This window comes from Ascaphus truei, chromosome 11 (assembly GCF_040206685.1).
Source record: "Ascaphus truei isolate aAscTru1 chromosome 11, aAscTru1.hap1, whole genome shotgun sequence".
NCBI lineage: Eukaryota > Metazoa > Chordata > Amphibia > Anura > Ascaphidae > Ascaphus > Ascaphus truei.
Genome location: NC_134493.1, coordinates 56,776,896 through 56,791,655, shown reverse-complemented (window position 1 = coordinate 56,791,655; position 14,760 = coordinate 56,776,896). Strand labels below are relative to the sequence as shown.

General features: G+C 49.9%; 1 protein-coding gene across 2 annotated transcripts; it reads left to right on the top strand.

The window, feature by feature from the left end:
* The first annotated feature begins 1,435 nt into the window (after positions 1–1,435).
* Positions 1,436–13,597, top strand: FUS (FUS RNA binding protein). Of its 2 annotated transcripts, none has more exons than XM_075566522.1 (15): positions 1,436–1,855; positions 3,495–3,519; positions 3,603–3,778; positions 4,878–5,037; positions 5,567–5,805; positions 5,924–6,092; positions 7,499–7,533; positions 8,607–8,642; positions 8,736–8,842; positions 9,526–9,655; positions 9,976–10,083; positions 12,060–12,198; positions 12,289–12,386; positions 12,506–12,689; positions 13,360–13,597. In XM_075566522.1, exons 1-15 carry the CDS (start codon positions 1,843–1,845, stop codon positions 13,397–13,399), a joined length of 1,659 nt encoding a protein of 552 aa, XP_075422637.1. In that variant the 5' UTR covers positions 1,436–1,842; the 3' UTR covers positions 13,400–13,597. The 2 variants fall into 2 exon arrangements, with proteins under 2 accessions (XP_075422637.1, XP_075422636.1); XM_075566521.1 differs by having other exon boundaries at positions 1,440–1,855; positions 8,733–8,842.
* Positions 13,598–14,760: the final 1,163 nt, after the last annotated feature.

Here is a 14,760-nt window from a genome sequence, read left to right as displayed (position 1 = left end):
TTCTCATGCCTCCCTGCTCACACATTACCCTGCCTGTACATGTAATGTCTGCATGTTCTCATGCCTCCCTGCTCACACATTACCCTGCCTGTACATGTAATGTATGTACGTTCTCATGCCTCCCTGCTCACACATTACCCTGCCTGTACATGTAATGTCTGTACGTTCTCATGCCTCCCTGCTCACACATTACCCTGCCTGCACATGTAATGTATGTACGTTCTCATACCTCCCTGCTCACACATTACCCTGCCTGCATATGTAATGTCTGCATGTTCTCATGCCTCCCTGCTCACACATTACCCTGCCTGCACATGTAATGTATGTATGTTCTCATGCCTCCCTGCTCACACATTACCCTGCCTGCATATGTAATGTATGTATGTTCTCATACCTCCCTGCTCACACATTACCCTGCCTGTACATGTAATGTCTGCATGTTCTCATGCCTCCCTGCTCACACATTACCCTGCCTGTACATGTAATGTCTGCATGTTCTCATGCCTCCCTGCTCACACATTACCCTGCCGGCACATGTAATGTATGTATGTTCTCATGCCTCCCTGCTCACACATTACCCTGCCTGTACATGTAATGTCTGCATGTTCTCATGCCTCCCTGCTCACACATTACCCTGCCTGTACATGTAATGTCTGCATGTTCTCATGCCTCCCTGCTTACACATTACCCTGCCTGCACATGTAATGTATGTATGTTCTCATGCCTCCCTGCTCACACATTACCCTGCCTGTACATGTAATGTCTGCATGTTCTCATGCCTCCCTGCTCACACATTACCCTGCCTGCACATGTAATGTATGTATGTTCTCATGCCTCCCTGCTCACACATTACCCTGCCTGCACATGTAATGTATGTATGTTCTCATGCCTCCCTGCTCACACATTACCCTGCCTGTACATGTAATGTCTGCATGTTCTCATGCCTCCCTGCTCACACATTACCCTGCCTGTACATGTAATGTCTGCATGTTCTCATGCCTCCCTGCTCACACATTACCCTGCCTGCACATGTAATGTATGTATGTTCTCATGCCTCCCTGCTCACACATTACCCTGCCTGTACATGTAATGTCTGCATGTTCTCATGCCTCCCTGCTCACACATTACCCTGCCTGCACATGTAATGTATGTATGTTCTCATGCCTCCCTGCTCACACATTACCCTGCCTGTACATGTATGTATGTATGATCCCCGCTCACACACGTGATCCAGATTTCCCCCTCTCCTCGTGTTGGTTTCTCCCCACTCGCCTCCCTAGTGACGTCCCACACCGTAGCAACAAATGATCGGACTCCCACCCCATTACCGGGGGGGGGGAGGGGCGGCTGTACCATTGTTACCCCGGGGAGGGGGGGGCGGCCGTACCACTATAACCCCCTCCCCCCGCGCGTGACCGGCCCCGTGACAGCTGATTTCTCCGGCCTTCCCTGTATAGCGCCGGGAAACGGGAGAGGTACTCACCCAGCAGTGAGCGCGAGTCGCCTCTCCGTGCTGACCCGGGTCATACCATCTGCCTGCACCTACCCCGCCAAGAGGGATGTCCCACGACACCTTACCCCAACCACGCAGGGGTTCCGTCCCGCCGCGTCTGGTATAGCGGCGCGTGAGGTGTTTATTAATAATAACCCGTTATCCCTCCCCCGGGGGCAGGCGCACAGCCCGGGGATAGCTCACGTTGTACACCACGCTGCCCCTCGCGGTTACGGTGCGAATGGTTTGCCCCGAGCCCTTATAAAGGGCCGCGCGGTAACTGCGCAGCTCAGTGTGCGCGGAGATACAGACAGAAACAGCAGTATCAAGAAGAGCAGCGAGAGTGCAGCATGGCAACCAACGGTAATATCCGAGGGGCTGTATACACGTCCCGGGGCCGCACCGTGCCTGTATATATATATATATATATATACACACACATATACACACACCGGGGCCACAACGTGTGTGTTTATTTATATATATATATATATATACACCCCCCCCCTGGGGCCGCACTGTGCGGTTATATTTATATATATATATATATATATACATACACACACACACCCCGGGGCCGCAACGTGCGTGCGTGTATATATATATATATATATATCCCCATATCCCCCCCCCGGGGCCGCGCTGTGCGGTTATATATACATATACTGTACACACACACCCCGGAGCCGCACCGTGCGGATATATACACATCCCGTGGTGTAGAGTACCGGAAACCGGTCGCCGCAGGTACTGTTTCCCGCAGGGCGGCTCATGTATTGGGGTTTCTCCCCGCTGCCGGTTGTCCTGCTCCTGCCCCTGGGGTACCGCTCTGTATGAAGATGCCTTGGTGTTGCGAGGGGTAAATAACCTGGGTTTCACCCGCGCTGCCTCCCAGGATACCCACATCCACTTTTTTTTTTAAATTTATCTGTACATATATATTTATTCCTCTATATAGTACGATGTATAATTCTGTGTGTATATAGTTGCATCACACCCTGCGCCAGGTCTCCCGCTCGCCGCCATCTTGTCCCTTTATCCTCTCCCTTCCCTCCCCCCGGCTCGGTCCTCTCCCTTGCCTCCCCCGGCTCGGTCCTCTCCCTTGCCTCCCCCGGCTCGGTCCTCTCCCTTGCCTCCCCCGGCTCGGTCCTCTCCCTTGCCTCCCCCGGCTCGGTCCTCTCCCTTGCCTCCCCCGGCTCGGTCCTCTCCCTTGCCTCCCCCGGCTCGGTCCTCTCCCTTGCCTCCCCCGGCTCGGTCCTCTCCCTTGCCTCCCCCGGCTCGGTCCTCTCCCTTGCCTCCCCCGGCTCGGTCCTCTCCCTTGCCTCCCCCGGCTCGGTCCTCTCCCTTCCCTCCCCCGGCTCGGTCCTCTCTCCCTTCCCCGCTAGAGCCCCGTCTCATTCCCCGGGTGATTACATTTCCGCCGGCCTCGTGCTTGTGTCCTCTTTGTCCCGGTCCCTGCTGCGTCACGGCCGCCATTTTGTGCCCACGCTGGGCGGCGCCATTTCATGCGGAGAGGGGGGGGCTGAAAAGTACTGTGACTGACGTCATGCAGCTCGAATGAGGGGCTGGGGAGGTTTCCTATTGGCTGCTGTTGCTGGGCAGGTTAGAGAGATGCATGTAGAGGGGCTTTGCAGGGTGATGATGGGAGACGTTTATATTTATATCTCCTGTATTGTTTAGGAGGCCCCGTTTGGCGCACTTTGGTGGGGTTGGTTTTGGGTTTTCTCGCAGCTGCGGGATTTATGTAGCAGACATCCTGTGTCCGGACAATGCGTAACGTGGGGGTTTGCTGCGTAACGTGGGGGTTTGCTGCGTAACGTGGGGGTTTGCTAGGTTGACGCGGCGCCCTATTGTTTTTTTTGGCTGTGAGAATTGAGCTTTGTGTATTGTACAAATGCCAAACCAGACTCATCCCTCCTGCTGTTGCTGCAAAATGTGGCAATAGGTGGACTTGTGTGGGTACAATACATGGTGTTTACTGTCTGCTTCTGTTCCCTTGCAGATTATTCGCAGCAGGCCAGCCAGGGGTAAGAACGCTTTTATTTTACTGATTTACCGTTTCTCTATCTCGCTCATTTCTGACGCACTAATTTGTGTTTGTTTCTTCCAGGTATGGGGCCTACCCCTCTCAGCCCGCACAGAGCTATTCCCAGCAGGGCAGCCAGCCCTACAGCCAACAGGGTTACAGCGGCTATGGCCAGTCTGCGGGGGGCGGCGGCGGCGGCACCTCCTCCTACGGGCAGCAGAGCGGGTATAGCTCCACCTATGGGCAGGACCAGAGCGGTGGTGAGTTCCCTAGCACATTCTGATTAGCGCTGAGCTGGCACATACAGGCATACCCCGTGTTAAGTACACTTGCGAGTACGTACTTATTTCCAATTGCACCATACCCCTTAACGTTTCATATACCAGTCCACTGCTCTACGCACTGCACCAGTGTGGGTGGGAGGTTATCCTCTTTAAATAAACAACCCTAGGGTTGTTTGGAAGGTATATTCTAATTGGGTGATGAGTATGTGTTGAGTTAGATTCATCACACTACTCTGTGCTGTAGCAGTTAGTATGTCATTTACATCAGTTATGCACATGTGTGATGTCTGCAGGACAGTACATGCATTGTAAAGTGGGGAGAAAGGGGGTGCTTCACTTTAAGTACATTTTCACTTTACATCCCTGCTCCGGACTCATTGCGTACGTTAATGCGGGGTATGCCCGTAGTTGTGTGCAGGCACATAATGTTATATGTGTCCTTGTGTAGACTAAATCTCTTTACTAATCACCAGTTCCATCAACCCACACTATGGTGTTGCTACTGCAGGGATTTGGGTGCATACAAACTCTTTTCTTGGTCGAGTCCCGTACTCGATAGATCCAGTTTTCTAGTAATTCAGTGATGTATAGAGAGACACGTGGAATTGTCTTACTAACTCATGTGGCTGAATAATGTCATCATTGGGTTTTATGTTTAAGGGACGAGTAGCTTTTGACATCTATATGATCTTATTTAGTTGGAACCTATAGACCAGCGGTGCGCAAACTGGGGGGCGCGAGACTGCTGGCGGGGGGGGGGGGGGGGCGGGGTTTACAGAGGACCCGCGCGCTTCCCGAAGGCACTTAAATGAAGTGCCGGGGGAGCTGCAGTGCCTCTGTAAACGTTTACTTACCTAGGCTCCGGTGGCTTCCTTCCCGCAACGCGGCGGCCAAATGATGCCGCTAGGACATATGCCGTCACGTTGCTATGGCAACGGGGCGCAGGGGGGAAAGTTGGCGCGCCTCCTCCCTCTCCCCCCCCCCCCCTTTGCTATAGACTTATGTATGATATTTCACTTTACAACTACATTTTATGCATGTGGTAGTGGGATACTTAACATTTTCTATTTTATAGCTGGATATAGCTCCCAGTCGGCTCCTCAAGGCTATGGAGCCAGTAGCTACGGTAACTCCCAAACCTCTCAGACCCCCTATAGTGGAGGCCAGCAGGCACAACAGCAATCTTCTTACTCCAGCTATTCCCAGCAGCCTCCGTCCAGCACCAACACAGGAAGGTAAGTCTTCATTGTGGTGCGGGGGTGACGTACGCTGAGACACTGATAGACGCGTCCTTGAGTAGTTTCAGCTGTTGAAGCCTCTGCTAGTTTTGTAGTTGCTTATGAGTCGTTGAGTAATTCTAATGGCTTCAGTAATCACGGCGCTGGTGACTGTCCTTGGGAGCCGTCTAACTACAGGGAGCCAATTCTTGTGTGGGAAGCACTCGCTGTATAAGATCCGTCTGTTTATTGAGGAGAGGTTAAATAACAGAGTTGGAAGTGGTTACTAATGTAAAGCTTGCTATGGTGGGTTTGAATATACACTGCTTGATTGAGAATGAAGGTGGAATGGTCGCGCTGGTGTGTTGGAGGCTCAGTATATAACTCCTTGTTCATTAGTCCTGCAGCATTACTTTGCTAGTGCAGCCCAATGGGTTTACAAACTGAAGCTCTGCTTTTGAGACTAGAATTGATGCAGTAGATGCTGGTTTTGTTCTGGTTGCCAGTCCAGGCCAGAATTGGTACCTGACAAACTCTTTTTGTTCAGTTATGGCAGCGGCACCCAGTCTGCATCCTACGGCCAGCAGCAGAGCAGTGGATACGGCCAGCAGCAGAGTGGGGGCTATGGTGGCCAGCAGGGCAGCTATAGTGGCCAGCAGCCGTCTGGCTACGGTGGTCAGCAGCAAGGTAGCTACAGCAGTCAGCAGCCCAGCTCGTACGGACAGCAGTCCAGCTACAACGCCCCGCAGAGCTACGGACAGCAGCAGGGACAATATGGTGGAGGAGGTGAGGCTGCTGCGGGTCTTAGACTAAACATGTTGCATGCTGTGATGACAGTAGTGACCTTAACCCTGTATTCTCCAGTGCCATGCAGAGCTGTTCTAATTTCTTGTCTGTCTCCCAGCCGGAGGCTACAACCAGGACTCTCCCTCCATGAGTGGCGGAGGCTACGGTGGCTCTGAGGGTGGTTACGGTGGACAGGACGGCAGAGGCAGGGGTCGAGGAGGCTTTGGGGGCCGCGGGGGCTTCGATAGAGGTGGCAGAGGCAGCCGTGGAGGCAGAGGAGCTATGGGGTAGGTGTCGGTCACGGGCAGTGTGGGGGGTAGTGGATGATTGCTGATGGGGGAGGGGGGGAGTGATTGCTTGAGAGACGGCGTGACCTTTGCGCTGGTTTGTGAGGGATGTCGGACCTGTGTATTTCCAAACGTTTGTGGGATTGTGAGAAAATGTACTGTGGTAATGGGACTGCGACCTCCGCCTGTGCTGCAAGGAGGCTTCCAGGTACTGTTTGTAAACCAATTCCTAAGCACTGACAACTCCTAACCATGGCTGTAAAGAGAGGAATATGTTTCCAAGCCGAGGGGACTACAGGTTCAGAGTCCTGAGACTCCACAACTTGTCTGGGGAAACGCGCACATGAATGCTCGTAGAATTGGTACAACATGAGGTACATTCAGGCTTCAGCTCGCCGGAAATAAAGAACTGTAGCAGGCAGGATGCTGGGTACCAACGCTCTCTTAACGTACAATACGGTGACAAATAAGGGTTGTGATTAGGGTCACTGCAGTGCGCTGTGATCCTTTCCTCTGAATAAGATGGGTCGTGTGGGGAGAGTCTGGGGGATGATAAACATGTCCTGTGATCCGGAGGGGGAGAGATGACTTTAAGCTTGTACCAGGTACACAACTTGCTCTTCCGTGGGAACGGTTTGGATGTTTGGCGTGGCTCTGTCTTTGCTAGTCACAAAGGGTTGGGTTTTCATATTACAATGTAACCTGAACTGAATGCCTTTGCTGCAAGGGCGTGGTGCTAGATAAGTGGGTAGGCTCCATTATTGTAGGGTCTGCCTTGTTGCAGGTTAGGGAGGTAAGTATATATGATGATACTGAAATACGTATATATGACATTACAAGGTTAGGAATCAAACTGCCAAATCATGTTTGCTCTGTTTCCCTTTGCTTTATGTTAACAAATTCTGCATTTTATGTGTGCTACAGGTTTTCAAGGTCTGTCGTCCGCTTTCACAGTAGCTTTATCAGCACAATCTATTCTTAGGCGTAGTGTTATACCGCCATATTTCATAGCGGTGCTCAAAGCACCAATGACAACAATTCCATGGTGCTTGGTTAAACTGAAAGATCTGTACAAAGCTCGGTATAAAAAAAAATCTAATTCAACTATCGCTCACGACAAAGGTGTCTGCAGTATGTGGTGTGGTAAACCAGTCTAGGAGTCACATTTCTGTAACGGAAACCAAACACGCATTGCATAATCTTTAAGATTGCCACAAAATGGCCCCCAGTGCAAAGAAGGCTTCAAGTATCTAGATCGTAGCGGTGGAATTCATACAAACACGCAAGTGTGTTGGTTGTACAGTGTGCTGGCACGCCTAGACACGGTGTGTAACGGATTAAGAGAACGGCTGTAGCCTCGGAAAACACAATACACAAACTTCAATGTCTCCTAATTGTCTTCTCAGCGGTGGTGAACGGGGAGGATTCAGTAAATTTGGTGGTAAGTGAAAGAGTTCACAATATCAAACACAAACTTCTGTACTGTTTTCATTTGATTTCAAGTCATTCATACAACATAAGGGTTTTCCAGAGTACCGCGTTGTAAAAGTAAGGGGGTCGTGTGCTCACTTCCGAGTCTGGAACCGCTTGGATATATACTTGTGGTGTGTAACTTTGGCAGTACAACAAACTACATTTAGACGTCAAAAATAAGCAAGCTCTGGTGTGACCCTTTCACACAAATGCAGGGAACTGGTTCATGTGTGGGTAGCAAGAGCTGTTAAATGCATGCATTTACGCATTGGGATTTAAGTACATATCCAGGTTTGGTACTTCTTGAAACGTATGGGTCAGGTCTAAGTGTTGGCACAAAAAAAAAAAGGTATGAACTGCTAGAAACATTATGGTGTGAAGAAAAAAACTGGTTATTACAAAGGTATCTTGTATATGAAATCCATAGGGTGTGGTTATACCTTCTACCATTGGTCGCTGGGTAGGCTGTACGGAGTTGACAATCGACCGTTTAAGAGCTGGTGTTGGGTATATACAATGTTTTTAAGAGCTGTGGAAACATCTAGGGACATGTTATAAGGAAAAGCGTATCACAAACTGGACACAGTCACTTATTGTGTGACAAAGGGAATATTTCTAAACAACCAAATAGGACAATGAGCAATTCTCAGGATGTACTGTGGTATAATTGTGCAAAATATGCTATAGGTTTTATTGCTTAAGCAGATGTTGTTAGGCTACAAGGTTTCCTCAATGCCGCTTTGCCTAAAATGTAAGTTGGGTGGTCTGGTCCATCAAATGTTTATGCCTGATCAGGCCTCAACGAGACCTTTTATACATAGGTAATTGTGGAAGATATGGGGGCTGTGGAACGCCAGTAATGTGAATATATCTGCGTGTCGTTCAGAAGTTAAGATTCTATAGTCTGAATGAGCACTTGCCAGCAGTTGATGTTCCATGTGGGTGTCTTGTGTATGCTGGGGTGAGGGGTTTGGGTGTTTGTATTGTTTCATATCAGACTATGCTCTCCTAACACCATCTTCTCTCTGCTCCTTCTCAAAGGACCCCGTGAAGGAGGACCTCCAAGACCGGATATGGGTGAGTTGTGAGTTGTGGGTGTGTGTGTGGCGCGGGGAGCTGTCATGCATGTTAACGTCTGCCAATTACTAAGTGACGTGTTTTCTACAGCAGCTGAACAAGACAATTCTGACAACAACACAATCTTTGTGCAAGGCATGGGTGAGAGCGTAACTGTTGAAGCTGTGGCTGAGTACTTCAAACAGATCGGCATCATTAAGGTGAGGCTTTTTTTATTTCAGAACCAGTTTCTCGTCCAGGATTACAGCAACTGTTTGGGATCAGGGCGATTGCACACGCTAAGCATATGGCTATAGTGGGTGACTGTGCAAGAGCCACGATTTGCTTCCAGAAAGGAATGAACTGGAGAGCACAACTGGTCTCCCAGTGAACTTGTATGGCCTACAGCGGGGTTGTGCAAACTGTGGGAGAGGGGCAGCGCCACAGTTATAGAGGCCCTGCGGTTCCCTGAAACGCACAAAGCCTCGAACTGTACTTGCTTTAACTTTCCTGTGTCGCGTTGCAATGGCTGACGCTGGAGCCGAGCAGGGGGGCACAGGGAGAAGTTTGTGCTCCCCTGACCTACAGGATACCTGGAATTGTCCATACAAGTGTTCAACGGGTTCCCTTGGCATCTATCTATAAGGGGTCTGCTACCATTTTTAGGTCAATGTGAATATGAAAACTACCAAATACAGAAGAATTTACAATGCATCTGATCTCAGACGTGCGGTTACAGCATTTCAGTCTTATATGGTTCCTTACACTAATGGGCAAGCAATGGTCCAGACCCTTGTTTATTGAATTGAAAAGTGCAATGCTACACCTTGCAGCACTCTGCTTACACAAGGCTCATGGTTTTTGAGGCTTAACACTAAATGCCTGGTTTCCTCTCCTTTACCAGACAAACAAGAAGACTGGTCTGCCCATGATAAACCTATACACTGACCGTGAGACTGGCAAACTAAAAGGAGAAGCTACGGTGTCCTTTGACGACCCTCCATCTGCCAAAGCTGCTATTGACTGGTTTGATGGTGAGTTTCCTATACATGCTGCAGTCCCAACATCTTAGGCTGCGCTTATAGTGATGGTGACACGACCGATGACGTCACTCGTCGCAAATAGCGAAAATTATAATTTAATTTGCCGCGACGCCGCTGGCGACAAAGGCAGTGATTGGTTTAGAGTGGCGACTGTCTTAAAAAAAAAAAAACATTTACCCGGCTTCCACATTTTTAGTCGCGCTTACTATAAGGGCTTGCGACGGTCATTTGATTTTTGTTTTACAGCGCCGGCGCAAGGCACTATGATCGCAGCCTTAGCTGGACTAATAATCCTCTGCCTCTATCTCCAGGTAAAGAGTTCTCTGGCAACCCAATCAAGGTGACCTTTGCCACCCGAAGGGCTGACTTCAGCAGCCGGGGAGGACTCAATGGCCGAGGAGGCGGGCGCGGGCGTGGAGGTGAGTTGCGTGACACTGAATTGGTAAAAGCACCACCAGTGACATAAAGGGTAACCGTTACTGAGCTGCATGTGACCTTTCCATGGTTTTATAGGACCTCCCTGTACCTTGTGTGTTCAAATGGCTGGTCCTCTTGCCTCCTTCAGAGGCTCATGGTCTCTAATGTCACTAGTCTGCAGAACACGTGGCCAGTGGATATGCCCCTATCTGCTGGGGTTTCAACTATAAGGCTGTGTCCATTCTGTGCGCCTCAGCGCAGGCAAACACATTGAGATCTATGGGACCGTGCATGCGCAATGAGGGCGAACAGCTCCGTGGTGTCAACCACGCATCCCCGCCGCGAGGATCCGTAGTCCACAGATCACTTGGCTGACAGGTGTGGCTGACAGGTGTGCGCGAAGCATTCACTCTGTCGTGCGACATGGACTCGGCCTAATGTGTGTAGCAATATCCATTCCCTCCTGTACAAATGTACACCACAATTGTTGTTCTGTCCCGGCATTAAAAGCATCTCAGGAGCACACATTCGGTCTGTGTGTGACGTGTACACCCCGGAGCTGCTGGCTGTGTTCCTGCTTGCGCCGCGTCCACAGTAGAACGCGCTCCACCGTGACCCGGCGTCACGCATGAAATACAAACTTGTTTGTATTGCCATGCACCGCTCTCCCTGTAGCGCATGTGCTTGCACGCGCACTATGCACATATGCATTGGCGTCAGTCAGTGTTTGTTTCGGCGCTCTCGCACCGTATCCTTCACTGCGCGGTTTTACTCCCAGCACTTCATCCGGCACAGCCTGAAGCCGTGTTGTTTCTGAAGACTTGTGTATAAACACGAATATCAGAGACAGACTGAATTATTGATGTACAGATCCTACATATCATATACTAATAGTGATATACAGGCATACCCCGCATTAACGTACGCAATGGGACCGGAGCATGTATGTAAAGCGAAAATGTACTTAATGTAAAGCACTACCTTTTCCCCACTTATCGATGCATGTTCTGTACTGCAATCGTCATATACGTGCATAACTGATGTAAATAGCGCATGTGTAACAGGCTCTATAGTCTCCCCGCTTGCGCACAGCTTCGGTACAGGTAGGGAGCCGGTATTGCTGTTCAGGACGTGATGACAGGCGCATGCGCGAGCTGCCGTTTGCTATTGAGCGACATGTCCTTACTCGCGAGTGTACTTAAAGTGAGTGTCCTTAAACCGGGTTATGCCTGTACAGGAGAAACTGGTGGGAACATATAGATATGTATAGAATCTACACTAATTCATTGAGGATAGTACGTGGTGATTGTCTAAAGACGGCATTAAATGAACTCTTTCTTACCCATGTATTTAATTGTAAACCTTCTGGTTATAAAGGGGCCATTTTATAAATCCATTGCTTCCTGCTGACAGAATAAGGCCTGAGATCCACAGGGATGGGGCGGCGTGCCCGTGACGTAACAAGGCTGGTTCGACGTCGTGCGAATGTCGGGCAATGTTGCCTTGTGAAATGTGCTTATTGGTCGCGCGCTCTATGGCCTGCCTCACGGAGGTGCGGCCTTTTGTTTGCGTGCAGTATCGACGCCGCATGGCATTAAGCATCTCCTCCCCCCAGGATGTGGGTAGAAATATCTTCTAACCCAACCGGGTATCTGTGGGATCTTTGTTGTAATATCGTGCATGTTTTTAGAGAAGTGTTTTGAAGGCCTTTTAGTTTATTTATTTTCTTGTATTGTCTGTGTGATATAAATCTGGTGTGATTGCCAGATAAGACGTTTAATCTGTTGCGTTGTGAATACATAAATGACATGCTTTTATCTTCATCTTTAATATATTAACATACTGGGTACATCTGTGTGCCTGCCTTATGCAATATGTTTGCTGTGTTATAGTGAGAGTGCCTAGTCATTAAGAATAGTAGTCTTATTGGGTTATACGGTACTCTGTTGGGTGGCTAATCTCTTGACTCTGTGCATAGCTTCCCCCCCAGCAGGTCCCATGGGACGGGGAGGATTTGGCAGCCCCGGCAGTGGGCCTAGCAGCCGCGGGGGTGGAGGATTCCCAAGCAGTGGTGGTGGAGGGCAGCAGAGAGCCGGAGACTGGAAGTGTCCCAACCCGTAAGTAGAACACAGCTCCTCATGTCTGATCGGACCAGCGATTCCATCCCTCTCCGTGTCCATGTCATAACCTTCTGCTCCTCCATGCAGGACGTGCGAGAACATGAACTTCTCGTGGAGGAACGAGTGTAACCAGTGCAAGGCGCCCAAGCCTGATGGACCTGGGGGCCCGGGCGGGCCTCACATGGGTAAGGAGTGGCTGCACATGACCTCCCTCGGGCCTGCAGGGCACCAGCTGCTTTGCAAGGTGTTGCTTGTCATGCGCAGGGAGTTGCATTGCTCATTACATCATTCTCCTCCTTTGCAGGTGGTGGTGGCGGCGGCGGGGGCGGCGGTGGAGGTGGAGGCAGTTTTGGTGATGACCGAAGGGGGGGTGGACGTGGTGGATTTGACCGTGGAGGCTTCAGAGGGAGGGGTGGGGACCGGGGAGGATTCCGGGGCGGCAGAGGCGGAGACCGCGGTGGGTTCGGCCCAGGAAAAATGGATTCCAGGTAAGGATGATTCAGTCGGTAATTATTTAAATCCTGTTTGAAAAGACATTAGCGACGAGCATTATTAGCCAGGATTGTGGTTCTTTGAAAGCAGGGACCTGTTTAATGTGGCAGCCCAGAATAGATTGAATTTGTACACAATACTTCCCTACACACCCTGTTGTGTCTGGCAGAGTGGAGGTTGGGATGTTGAATAGGGTTTTATTTTGCATGCAACTTAATTTCTTTACTTACATTAAACAAATAACACGGGTTATGGACCTGTCAGGCATGCATTATATGCATTATATGCATTATATGCATTATATGCATTATATGCATTATATGCATTATTCAAGGTTCCCTGTTCTGTCGCGCTGACCATTGTGCTGTCTGCATCGGCGTCTGCACAGCTGCTTTCAGTAGAACAGGAAACATTGAATATTGCAAACATAAGTCCACTTCCGTTAGTGGTGTTTTTGATCAGCCTTTGTAGCGTAGGCGTATTCAACAGGCTTTTCTTGCATGCGTTACTGCCCCAATACGGCTTTCTAGCACACTACATGCATGTCGATCTGTTCAGGCTACATATGGGCTGGTAAGGATGTGTGATGTTTAGTTATTTCCCATTATGAATCTGAGGGGTTTGGTTTCCATGCAAGCTTTTGCTGACCGTGCTTCTGTTTTACAGGGGGGATCACAGACAGGACAGACGCGAGCGGCCCTACTAGCTGTGACCTACACATTGTCTCTGATTTCTACCGTTCGTGTTTTTTTTTAGTTATTATTTTGTATAATGTCAGGATGTGTCCTATGGATTCTCGCTGAATGTATTCCATTCGTGTACACTTTGTATTATCCTTGCTGTGCGCCTGTGTATTTTACCAGTATTTGTAAAGTCCTTTACCCATTAAACATAAATGACCTTTTGAGTGTATTCTGTGGAAGCGTCTGTTGTGGGATGGACTTTGTCCATTTCTTCAGAAGCCAGTGATTGTAACAAAATATACTGCTCTGCATGTTCTGAATTGTATATAGGGGTCATTGGTATAACCACTTCATTGTATTGTAGACGTCTCCCCTGCTGCATGTGGCTAGATCTATATATGACGTTCTCCTGTGGAGGGAGCCATAGAGCAGGGGTGAGCAAACTTTTTATGCCGAGCCCCCCTTTTCATCCATGAAATTTCTCGGGCCCCCCCTGCCTGATGTAATCAAAATCACATGACGTCAGCGCACGTGAGCTGGTTCAGCCATTGAGGGCGAACCAGCTTTGTAACGCCCCCGCCACGCGTCTACAAAAAAAGTATTTATAACACAAATTACATAACTTAAAAATAAATATTATAATATTTGTCTAATAGCGCCCCCATTTCTGCTGTATTATTAATCTCTCTCTTCCCGCCACATTAGAACACCTCAGGACCTCTCTAACCTCTTCCAGTCTCTCCCTGTATTTCTCACTCCCCCTCCAGTCCCTTTCTATTCCTCCCCTCCCCCCCCACTCTCTTTCCCTCCCCCCAGTGTGTGTCTCTTTCTCCCTCCCCCCATTGTCTCTCACTCTCTCCCTCCCCCCATTGTCTCTCACTCTCTCCCCTCTTCCAGTCTCACACTCTTCCAGTCTCTCCAACTCCCTGTATTTCTCACTCCCCCTCCAGTCCCTCTCTATCCCTCCCCTCAGTGTCTCCCCCCACTCTCTTTCCCTCCCCGTGTGTCTCTTTCTCCCTCCCCCTAGTGTCCCCCTCCCTCCATTGTCTCTCACTCTCCTTCCAGCCATTGCCTCTCCCTCCCCCCAGTGTCTCTCTTGCACTCTCCAACCAGCTATTGTTTCTCCCTCCACCCGGTGTCTCTCTCACACTCTCCCTCCAGCCATTGTGTGTCTCTCTCCCTCCTGCCAGTGTCTCCCTCCCTCCCACCAATGTCTCTCTCATCCCCATCCCCATGTAGCTCTTTCACCCCCCCCTCCCCATGTCACACTCACTCTCACCCCCCTCCCCATCTCACACTCTCACCCCCCTCATGTCACTCACACCCTCCCCATGTCCCAGTCTCACACTCACTCCCCCATGTCCCAGTCTCACTCTCCCACCCC

What these genes read in the sequence shown, in the direction of transcription:
- FUS (XM_075566521.1), top strand. An exon ending in TCGCAGCAGGCCAGCCAGGG is followed by an intron (nt 3,520 to 3,602) that starts GTAAGAACGCTT and finishes TGTTTCTTCCAG; the next exon opens with GTATGGGGCCTACCCCTCTC. An exon ending in GGGACAATATGGTGGAGGAG is followed by an intron (nt 5,806 to 5,923) that starts GTGAGGCTGCTG and finishes TCTGTCTCCCAG; the next exon opens with CCGGAGGCTACAACCAGGAC.